At 35.6% G+C, this 12,494-nt stretch overlaps 1 protein-coding gene across 3 annotated transcripts in view; it reads left to right on the top strand.

The window, feature by feature from the left end:
* Positions 1 to 3,411: 3,411 nt before the first annotated feature.
* LOC121739642 (endoplasmic reticulum junction formation protein lunapark-B) overlaps positions 3,412 to 12,494 on the top strand; it is a 25,732-nt gene continuing 16,649 nt past the window's right edge. For 2 of the 3 annotated variants that reach the window (XM_042132151.1, XM_042132150.1), the window contains exons 1-2: positions 3,412 to 3,776; positions 6,567 to 6,596. In XM_042132151.1, the coding sequence (XP_041988085.1) occupies positions 3,750 to 3,776; positions 6,567 to 6,596 (57 nt within the window). In that variant the 5' untranslated portion in view covers positions 3,412 to 3,749. The remainder of the gene's footprint in view (positions 3,777 to 6,566; positions 6,597 to 12,494) is intronic. The other variant, XM_042132152.1, reaches the window with a different exon arrangement.

Below are 12,494 nucleotides of genomic sequence, written 5' to 3'. Positions count from 1 at the left end.
TTTATAATATTGCTCACTATTCTTTAATTCTAAATTCATTACAAAGCCAACATAGTATTTCCAAGTTTTTTTTTTGGTAATAGCGTACTAAAACAGTGTCATTTATTTTTAAAATACTACACATTACCTAAGTTTTGAATAGAATTTTCATCTACATCATCTTTGCTGCCGCTAATTTCAGCGTTATTTATTTTGTATTTATTATTAATTTTGTCTTTTGCTTTTATCTTGTAATCCTCATCTAACTTGTTTTCTTTGGCTCTATTCCTATCTTCATTGTCTTTATTTTCGTTATTTTCCGTTTTGATTCTGTCATTTTTGCCTTTACTCCCATCTTCTTTTCCATCTTCCGCTTTATTTTCGTCTTCTTTGGCTTTATTTATATCTTCTTCTGCTTTGTTGCAACCCTCGTTAGACTGAATCTTATCATCCTCGGCTGTGTTTGTGTTTTCTTCGGCTCTAATCTTATCTTCATTGTCTTTGTTTTCGTTTTTTTCCAACTCCGTTGCGCCAAAATTCGTTTATCGCGCGGGAAGCGTACATTTTTCCAGGATAATATGTATCCTATGTTATTCCCGGGACTCTAAAGTATATCCATACCAAATTTCAGCAATATCGGTTTAGCGGTTTGGGCGTGAAGAGGTAACAGACAGACAGACAAACTGACAGACTGACAGACAGACAGACAGACAGATACACTTTCGCATTTATAATATTAGTATGGATAAATAAATAAAATTCTTTATTTATGTAAATCCATACATATTTGTTGCAGGGGCTTCCCTTTGAGTAGTCAAAAGACACTTGTTTTTGTTGGGAATGCCTCGCTCTTCCAGCTTAATATCTAGTCTAGCACTTAGTACATAATTGCATAAGTAAAAGAAGTGTGGAGTCAGTAGGTGAAAGTGATAAGTGTTTGTGAGTGTGTGTAGTGCGTGTGTAATGTGCGTGAGAAGTGGGTGAGTGAGATGTATAATCCCATCTTTTTAAGTTATTATAATATTATTATTATGCGCAGACCTTTATGGGCCCCTTATGTTACGTAACATTAAATTTTATGTTACCGGTAACAGAAAAGTATCATAAGAGTAACATAAAGTAACATAAAAGTGAAATATTTTGGATGAAAGAAGGTTATAATTTGGAAACGAAAAAGATTTGCGCTTTTAAAGACGTTTCTTTCATAAATGTAAGCTTTACCATACAAACAAATAACACAATTAACATAAACCAGCGAGTACTTATCTTTAAAAATCACAATAATTGTTTTCCAATTTCACTGACGAAAAATGCGTGCACTGTTTGTCGATTGACACAATCCATAGACAACAATATGGCGTCTTTTTTTTTAACTCTAATACTTCTATTCAATGTTGCCTGTCTTATAATGCCAATTCTCCTAATATTATTCAAAGTTTACATTTAACCACGATATTGGTAACATAAAAATAGTAACATAAAAGTGTAGAAATTAAAGACATGTTTTAAAATTGGGATAAACATAAATGGAATGGCGTTAAAACATAAAGAGATATTGCGTTAAATTGCTCGAACCTCCTTCTTTTCTATTATGTATTATACAATACAGCTTACTTCAATAAATATTCGTAACATTTGTTGATTAAAGTTATGATTAAATTTATTGACAAGTTTTTTTTGTATGAAAATATATTTCCTTGTGCTCTTTGAAATTAAATTTTATAAAAACTTTTCTAGTTACAGCTAATTCGTAAAAGTTGTTTTTACCTTTAATAAAATACAACAGGATAAAAATACCAAAGCAGGTAAAAATATTAAATTGTTTGTGATATTGTATGAATCTCACTGGTTATGAAAAAAGTGGAAAAATCTACGGCCTGACCCTCTTATGAACTTCTATATAAATAAAAACTTACCAAATAAAATTAATATGTTCAAAAACTAAGAAAATTAAAACTAAAACTACACTATTTAATTAACTAATTATAGATATAAAAATAATTTTAAAATTTTCCGAAAAAATACCGCGTCCGCCCTTTGCGAGTTCCCGCGCTTTTTTTCCAAAATAACTCACCTTCAATACTATTGTGAGATGTAACCGTAATTTGTGGTGAATAGGAATCCAAGAACGAATAGGGACAAAACCAAAAACCGTTTTCAACATCAAAAAGCGGCCAAGTGCGAGTTGGACTCGCCCATGAAGGGTTCCGCAGAAGCAATAAGGTTTGATGATTTATTTTTATATCTCAGTTGATTTAATTAAAGTTAATTTAAGGTTTGTGAGTTGTATGAAGATTTAAAATTGACAACATTTGCGAAACCACCATTATTATTTTGTTATTTTCTGATTCAACTATAAATCAAGTAGTCAGGGCTTATGGCTGGTTTACACGTATTAAGTAGATAAGTAGTAACTAAATTTTAACTTAATTTGAAGTGCCTGCCCGAAATGTATCAAATGACAAGTCCCGCCTGCCAAAATAATAGAAAATAGTCAAATTTCTGATTTCCTTGTTTAGTACTTAACTAAATTTTAACTTGCTACTTGCTACTAAATTTTGTGTTTACATGCAACAAATAACTTAAAATTAAGTAAAAATTTAGTTAACTACTTATCAACTTAATACGTGTAAACCAGCCCTTAACATAAAAAGGGATGACACTATAGTGCGTCAAGAAAGTCATGACAGGCGGGAAAAATTTTTAAACGTATAACGCATAAAAGGTGTATTTTTTTCTTAGTATTTTTACAGAGAACGCTTTAAATTACATTTTAAATATTGTCACCTTGCACATTTTGTCTCGAATTAATAAAGTTCTCTTATTTTTTATTTCATTTAAAAATTTTCCCGCCTGTCATGACCATTTTCTTGACAGACTATACCTACGATATTGCCACTTTTTAATTTCTTCACTTTTTTGTGTTTCTTATGTTGTTCTTATGTCATTGCATAAAGCTTTCATATTATATTTTCGAAGGAAACGGGAGTTTTGCGGAGAATGTGAAAGAGTGATGTTGTGTTTTTATATTATTTTCCTAAAACTGTAGATATTCGTTATCGTTCACAAGTGTGGGAAAGTGATGTAGTAACCAGAAACGTGCTCTTTTGTGTTCGCTCCAAAACTCCATTGAAAGTTTCAGTAAAGCGTCTACCACTTTACTGAATCGACCGACTTGACTTCTTGACTGTATTCACTTTTACTTAGACTTTGACTAGACTTTAGACCTGACTGACCTGATGATAATATAGAAAAATTGTATTAAAGAATATGGTTTTCCCGCCATAATATTATACTCGACACTGGCCATGGCTATAGCCGAAGTGCCGTTACAAGAAGAAAAAAAAAAAGAAGGAAACGTAGCGCAGACATGAGACAGCTGTGCTGTCACATTACACATAAGTGTCATTTGTCAAATGTCATTTGGTCTTCCGTCATCGAGTTTTTAATTTTTATTTTCAACTCGCATCTTGAAACAGTTTTGGTGTCGATAAATAAATCGCGTTCGTAAAGAATTATCTTAAATAACTAACGCCTACAGTTTAATGAAAGAACTCTTCGTAAAGCTAAGCTTAGTCATCGCGTGAAAGACAGTGAAAACGCTTTAAAAGTGTCGTATTTGTCGACCGGGCACCCTAGGTTATAGATTCGTCATCAAATTAACGTATGGGTACCTAATGAAGCTACATTCATATAATAACGGAAGAAATACGAAATACAGTGCACAGTGCTAACAAAAGGAAGAAGACAAGGCAGCCGCTGGAACAAAAATGGGTCTAATAGTATCTCGGTTTCGGGTAAGTACAGAGATCGCTATAAATTATGTTTTGTAACCTGGCCAAAACTATTTCTATAGTTGAACTTCTAATATTCTTTTGGCTCTAATTCAAATTGTTAACTGATTAACTAGATTAACATCACTATAGTTAGTACTCTTAATAAGTGCCTTGTGAGGCACTTATCAAGAGTACTAAGAAGTAAATATAATATGTATTTGAGATGACTGATGATCTGTGGGTCATCTCAAATATCTAATTTCGTTTATCAAGAGTACTAAAAAGTAGATATTTGAGATGACCCACTTGGTCATGGTCATCTTCTTATTATAAATTGAAATTTGGAGGAAAACTATAGTTTAAAAAAACAAAAACGGATTATAATTTTAAATACCCACACCCAAATCCTGAAACTAAATCATCATACTTGACAGGTCAATGTTCACAGGTTATCTATATAAAACAATAACAAAATTTCAAATAGGCAACATTATAATATATTTTTCTCATTCTTCATTCGACTTTCAAAAAGTGTATCATGATACCCATGTGGCGGTACCCACAATTCGCTTAACATTCCTGCATTGCGCTATCGAAGTTTCGGAGAACGGCAAGATATAATATACAACGTCTAAAATGACGTCAGTGGGCTTCGGCCTGACCGAGCATGCTATCTCGCTCGGTCGGAAGATCTTCCTTTTCGGCCGCCACTAACAACGTTAAACCCATTTTGAATAAAAAGATATTTTATTTTTTCATACAGTTTTATATAAATCAGGACTTTTTAGCAGCTCAATAATGATCACAATTTACTCCTAGCATAAATCAGGAAAACTGACAAATATTTTACTCAAAACAAATAAGAATTTATAATTTTTATAAGGCTACGAGGCAAAATCATTTTATGTTATGCCGCGGCCGCACATGTGTCTATCGTACGAAGCTTAGTGCTATGAGACAATACTATTGGACAATACACGCAGATCGTCCAATGGTATCGTTTTAAGCACGAAGCACTACGCAGGTGCGGCCAGGGCATTACAGAAATAAATTGGTGCTAAGATTTTATCATAGTAAAGCTTAAGGCTAGAATTTAATAAAACCTATAAAATAGACATTCAAACAAAATCTTCATAGCAGTTTACTAGCAATACAATATATAGCTGGTCCTAGCCAGGGAAACTCGTGAAAATGTTTCCACATTGTTGTAATAGGTTTACCTCATCCTAATAAAATGGTATATTTTTTTAAGTAATTGACTGATGAAATAGTATTAAGAAATGTTGTTATATGTAAGAGAAACTGATGATACTGAGTATGAAGTAATACAAAATGAAGTCAGGCTAGTACAGTAGTACACAATATCAGTGGTTTTGTAGTAGCAGGTTTTCTTTAAAGTACCATACTTTAAATACTGAAATTTTATTATGTTTTAAAGTACTTGTTACTTAACACACCTCCAATCGTGGGTATCCCAGACACAATAGATTTTCAATTGTTATGCAGCAGCCGGCTGCCACTTGGGGATTGATAGGTTAATATTAATTAGTTTTCCCTTTCCGTTCATGTTTATTTTTGGATAATGTTTGTTGTTACATGTATATTTTTTTGCAATTTTGTGTAAACTGTCAGGCATAAATTTCTTCCATTCGTCTCCAGTGACGTGAAATAAGTCTTTGTAACTATGCTAAATATTGCTATAGCTGCAAGTGCTGCAACCAAAAAACTTGTGCAGCATAGAATAGGGTGTGTATATGTTGTGTTCATAATATCTACAGGAAGCAATTCTAGTAAACGGCCTAATAATATTATACTGCCATTAAAATTAACACTGTAGTTGGGACAGATAATAAATATTTCCTACGTATCTTTTAAATGCTTCTTCATTAAGAACAATAAATCGAGATACAAAAATAGTACAATGTTGTCTTTAGGAGTGAGCACACTGAGACGGGCCGTGCCGGGGTTCAGCGTGCTGGGGCTCATCGCAAAAATCCGCCTCCATACAATTTGTATGGAAGCTGATGCGCGTATCGCACACTGTGTCGGGGCGCAGCGGATTTCCGCTTCCATACTAATTGTATGGAGGCGGATTTTTGCGATGAGCCCCGGCAAGGCCCGTCTCAGTGTGCTCACTCCTTTAGTGAGCTAAAATTTTGCAAAGAATTAAATAACTCGATTGCTCTTTAGAAGTAAAAAGCTCTTTTGCATCGCCCACTTAAATCGTAACAATTTAACGACGTTGTAATCGAAAGTAAGCTTCATAGAGCGTGACCGTCGTTAAGGTCTTATTACGTAAGCGATAAGGCTCAAGTTGTTCAGCAAACTTACTTTCGATAAGAGTGAAAGGTGCACAACTGAAAAGTAATTAGGTTCAAATCGTGACGGCGCAGTTCGCAAAACCGGCAACTCATGTGTGCCTCTGCACTGCTGTAGCTCTTATCGTCAGGCGATTCGTCTGCTTCTTTGTCATCTCAGGTCGAGCCTAACTCCTGTGGCTTATAAAAGTCCAGGGCAGGTGAACCCATGGCACGCATTCCATTAATGAGTGATACATGTAACACGAGTCACAAAAAAAAAACTATTATTAGGAATTCTTAGCTCCGACTCTACATTTTCTCGCGATAAGTAAAAAGTAGTCTATGTCTAAGGTCTTTTCTATATATATGTATCTGTGACTCACACTTAAAATAGATCCAGTAACTTCGGAGCCTACTTCCATCCTTATAAATTATAAACCTATATATATATCATTTTTATTGGGTTCAAGGTTCAAGATAGGAGAATTAAAGCTCGTTGAATGTTTTCCAGATTGACGAGGGAGAATCTTTCGGAGACGAGGTGGGGATATCTGTCCACTGTTCAGGCTTTCATTCGATTTTTATCTTTGACATTCTTTTCAATATCTAAAATTCGTCCCAGTCCATAATTTTTTCTAAATTATTCTCAGACACATAATATTATGTGTGAACTACCCATAAAAAATTAGGGTAACCATAATTATCCGAAACTAAAAATACTACATTGGAATCTGTAAATTATGGAATCTGGATGATTTCAGCAATATCATGACGCATGCAACATATTAATATTCCGTAGCATGGTAATCAATGATCATGAATGCAAAGCGAATAAACGTAAAAATCCAAAGGGAGCTCGGTTACCAATGGGCGACTGCCCATCTTATTTATTGGCCCATCGCCCAATCGCTGTCATCGAATGTGGCCGGCCCCCTTTTTCATCGTGGCCATCAGTCTTGTTGTTTATAATTATACTCATTGACCATTGTCTGTTGATAACAAATAACAATAGATAAAAGTAGACCAATGACTAATGAGTACCCTTGTTTTGTTAATATAATGAATGTTGTCTTATAAGCCCCTTAATAATAGAAATTAGAATGATCCACATTGTTTATGTACAGATATTTAACTTATACAGTTTTGTCCTTGTTCGATACGTTAGAAAAGTGGCTTGACATACAATGGACACGAGATTGTTTAGCTACAACTTACAAGTTACAACGTCTGTATGTACCATCGTGCATCGAGGAAATTGATTCCTCGAGGCAGTCCGAGAGATCCGTCATTTGGTCGGATCACCGATCACGTCAACTCAATGTTATTATTATGATCCGTCGACTGGGTTTGAGTTTTGACGTAACGCGACCAAATTACGTAGGTCCCCCATCTGCCTAGGAATCAACTTATCTGATAGTAGGTAAATAGTATGGCTTTTTTAACTAAGAGGGACTTCAGAATGTTTCAAAAGAAATTATATAATCCTAGGTTTCAGAGGTCGAAATACTCTGCAAACTCGAGAATGTAACGCGCTGCACTTGACTGCAGCAGCAAGAGACGTTTTACAATAGAAATGGTTACAAAATACAAATCCATTCTACGCGTTGTGCAGCCTACGAACTGTTTAGTGCTCTCAATAGCACTAAAGTCTATTTTCAGTTTGCTTTCACGGCCGCTTTCTAATATAACTGGACCGATTTGAACTCGTCTGTTGTACGATTGCAGCTTCGGTATAGCCGCTTGGGATTAAAAACAAACAAGGCATTTTTATCCGTTGTGGATGATTAAAATACTATACAGTATTTTGAGAACGAAGTAGCCACTGGACCTAGTATGTAGTAGAGTTGTAGACCTTTGGTTGTACTTAATATGTATTCTGTGCCTTTGGTTCGCACTTTGCACTCGAGAGGGTGCAGGTTCGATCCCGGGCGGAGGCGTGTCTCAATGAGACATTCGCCGCTTGAAATTACGACATAATTAAAATACATAACACAATATCATGATTGTGCCATACTTGTTTGATCATTGACGATCGATCCAGTCTGTTTTCTATAAGCAACAGATTAGATTCTCATATTCGTCAGACTAACCTCTAACCAAACCCCTATGTGGTACCTCTTAAGAGGATACACCAGGGGCTAGAGAAATGAAAAAAAAGTACGTGTAATATCTATAGCTGTCTCCCTTACCTCAAGCCTATACCGCAGAACGCGATAGAGACAACTGCAGAAAATCCAGAAAATCAACGATTCGTTGTCCCCTGATTCCTTCTCCAAAACTTAACCGATTTAAGTACTTTTTTCATTAAAGATTAAAAAAAGGCTTGAGCTGTGTTCTTATGTTTTGCTTTTTTTGTATAATCTAGCCAAATCTGTTTTCTGGACGTTTGAACACAGCGGAAAATCTGGCCATTTTTTTTAGGTTTTTGAACGTTCATATCTTATTTAATAATTAAATTATGAAAAAAAAAAGAAAACATAGGGACATTGTATTAGTGGCCGTAGATATTCAGGAAAAAAATTATAACTCTACTAGCATTGTCCAGGGAGGAAACAGGGGACAACGTTTGTATGGAAAAAATGGCGGTGTGGAATCCTCTTAAGGGCCTACGCCCTTAGCAGTTATCTTGAACATTTGAGATGCTCTTTGATGCAATTTTCTTAAACGACCACAAGGAAAAGACTCATAGGAGAATGGAAGCATTTTTTCCAACTTAATCCTAAATTAGGTGGCACTTAAGTCCTGCAGCTGTTTGGCAAGTTAAAATGCCCATCAGTATGTTATCAGTAAGTTGGTAGCAAGCCAACAATCTGCATGAAGCACGAATAAATTGAGACTTAAATGTTTAAAATGTTAATGCAGCTTCGAGCTTGATTTTACCAATTAAAAAGGAAAATTAAAGCATAGATACTTTCAATTTAAATTATATACATCACAAGTCACATCTAGCAGGCTTATTGTGACTATAGTATCTACTATTACTTGTACCTATTATCTATTCTGTGCTACTATAGAAAAAAGAATATCGTAAATACTGACAGAGTTTTCTGGGTATCCATCTCTGTAACTTTGTCGCTTTCTCCGTCATCTCTATTGTGCATACTTTGTAGCGACTATCGGGCTGTGTCGTTTTTTTATGAAATAAGGGGGCAAACGAGCAAACGGGTCACCTGATAGAAATCAACTTCCGTCGCCCATGGACACTCGCAGCATCAGAAGAGCTGCAGGTGCGTTTCCGGGAATAGGTAATAGGGGAGGGTAGGGATGGGAAGGGAATAGGGGAGGGTAGGGTAGGGGATTTGGCCCCCGGTAAACTCACTCGCTCGGTGAAACACAGCGCAAGCGCTGTTTTACGCCGGTTTTCTGTGAGAACGTGGTATTTCTCCGGTCGAGCCGGCCCATTCGTGCCGAAGCATGGCTCTCCCACGTCATGTGTGTGATAACTGATAGAGGCAAAGTCAATATTGGTTATTGGCTAATCCACTGGTCTTTATCGTTTTAACCGTGATAATGGTCAACACCAGTAGCATTGTAATGTTGAATAAGGCTGTTAAATGAATGTAATGATATTTAATAACTATAATGAGTAATGACACCTCCAATGAAGTGTAAATTCAATCGTTATCGTCTATCGAATTTCATCTTCGACTTTAGAGCGGTATACTTCAATGTCATAATAAAAGGAACTTTAGTCTCTACTTATATTTCTACCTATAACACGCAGAAGTTAACTAGGAACCTCGTTCTAAGGAACCTCAATGGAAGCCGGTAAGTACCAACTACCAAGTTGATTTGTTCGTGCTGCTTATAAACTATGATGTTAGTCTTTACTGGCTTATATGGAGTATCTTCATGTGATACGTGAGTTATATAATACACCTACATAAACATAATCTATTATAATCCGCTGAGTGCAGACGCATATATCGTCCGTATAAAGCAGACTGCACGATCGTATCGAGGATAAAGTATTTAATATTCAAGTACATAAATAATATTATGTAAATTTTATGCATCATGAATATTGTAAAGTTAGGGACTAAAAATGCAGAAGAAAGTGATTGTAACAATATCAATTCATGTTTCTGTACTGCTTGTATTAGATCTTCAGAGGAAGGTTAGGGAGAATAGGGACTTAAAATGCAAAAAATTACGCAGAAGAAAGTGGTTGTATCATCAATGACTTGAATGTAGTTACACTAATTTTTTTGGATATTTGGAGGTTCCCAGCCACGATGTCGTATTAGGTGTTACTCTCTAATCTTCGCAGTTCGCACTCTACATCTATGTGCTAAGAGCGAAGACAGAAGAATGCACGCTATTGATATGCGTTTACGTCCACGAACGCTGCCCGCTGAAATGGCGCAAGGGTCAAAGAATGAATAAATAAATACTGAGTTGGGGCGGCTAACATGTCTCGGAGTTATAAATTTATTGCGGCTAAAATAGAAATTACACCTTCAAGAATTTATCACGAAATAAAGACTATCGAGATGATGAAAAGACCCTGTCAGTCGTGAGGTACAGTAGACAAGGCTTGTTCTTCAGTGGGAATCCCTAGCCTGTAACTGGGTTAGGGGATGGGTAGAGATTTGAATACCTAACGGTCTTTAAAATATAGAGCTCATAGGACTGGAGCTATAGGAACCCCAGAGCACTACTGTGGTGCCTTTTAGCTAAATACTATGGATCTTTGTAGCCTGAGAGGGAGCTAGTGCCGCAGATTACTAAATAGTAAATACAGTAACTAAAAACTACAACTTAGGCAACATTTTTGCTTACTTACTAAAGTTCAAAACGTAACACTCATGAAAATATCTCGCCAAATAGTTTACTTTGGCTCTGTTCCATACCCAGTAATATATTCGTCATTTGATCATAACTTCGGTTATTGCTGTCTGTCCAAACTAGTTTCAGCTAGGTTTCATAGATTTGCCATAATAATATTCTAATTGCTAGGAATTCCTAGCAATATTAGTAGGATGGTGAATGGTCATGTTGTACCTATTAGTAAGTTACTCCGCATATTCTTTGAATATTCATTCAGCGAAGCTTATTCATTCAGCGAAGCTTATGGCATCATGGCTGTAAGCTAGGAGTCCTTTTCACTAAATCTCACTTTTACCCGACTGGTTCAGAAGAACATCACCTGTCATTTCAAACGAGCATTCTAGTCTCTAGATGTAATGATGATGATATTTCAGAGGTCAGCATAGCTCGATATATTATGGTTCCACTACAGAATCAATCGATTGCGCCTGATTCAGTAATCGAGTGCATTGTACGAATAATCACCATTATCCGATCGATCGGTATAAATAGGTGGACTAAATGTCGATAAACGGACTAAATAGTTACGGAAACTAGAACTTTGTAACAGTTCATCATTCTGCGACCTCCGGAAAAGAAAATATTAAAATACTAGATGTCCCGCGCGGCTTCGCCCGCGTAAATTAGGAATTTTACAGAAACCGTACATTTTCCCATAAAAAATATTTCCTCCGTTTTTTCCACATTTTCCTGAGTTTCTTCGGTCGTATTAGTCTTAGCGTGATAATACAATATAGCCTATAGTCTTACTCGATAAATGATCTATCTAACACTGAGATAAGTTTTTAAATCGGACCTGTCGTTCCTGAGATTGACGCGTTCAAGCAAACATACTCTTCAGGTTTATAATATTAGGTAGGTATACATTTTTTAAAATTATCGCTTGACAAACTCGCGTCTCGATCTAAAAGACTATGAAATGGTATATAATATGGTAGTGATGATGATGATGATGATGAATGTAATTTGCATAGTAGCATATGCTTCCTGTTCTTAAAACAACGCCGAAACTCCCAAACTTGTATCTATAAAGAATCAGGAGTTCTCTCAGCACCTTCCGAACCACGGTATACCAGGTATATCTAGGTGCAAAATCTTACCTGTCGGTAGCATATGCTTAGAATACTTCTCACGAAACCGAAGTCACCACATGTTTCCCTATAAGTTTTGAGGAGTTCCCTCGATTACTTATGGATCCTTCATCAGATCACCACTTTTGTGAATATAATACCAAATTGGGATGATACCCTATATACCAAAAGAAAAATTTTGCAAATCGGTTAACAAACGGCGGAGTAATCGTTGAATATAAGAAAACAAACATAACACCTCCCCCCTTTTTTAAAGTTGGTTAAAATTGTAGCATATGTGTTATTCTGATGTATAATAATATATTATTGTTAAGTTTCATTAAAATCCGTTCAGTAGTTTTTGCGTGAAAGAGTAACAAACATACATACATCCACACATCCATACATCCAAACAAACTTTCGCCTTTATAATATTAGTAGGATAGGATATACCTATAATTTACAGTCAATCCTACTAAGGATTGACTGTAAATTATAGGTAGGTATGATTATAATATTATTGTAATAATTATTATTAT

This window comes from Aricia agestis, chromosome 2, assembly GCF_905147365.1.
Source record: "Aricia agestis chromosome 2, ilAriAges1.1, whole genome shotgun sequence".
Lineage (NCBI taxonomy): Eukaryota > Metazoa > Arthropoda > Insecta > Lepidoptera > Lycaenidae > Aricia > Aricia agestis.
This window is presented reverse-complemented; position numbering and strand designations above follow the sequence as displayed.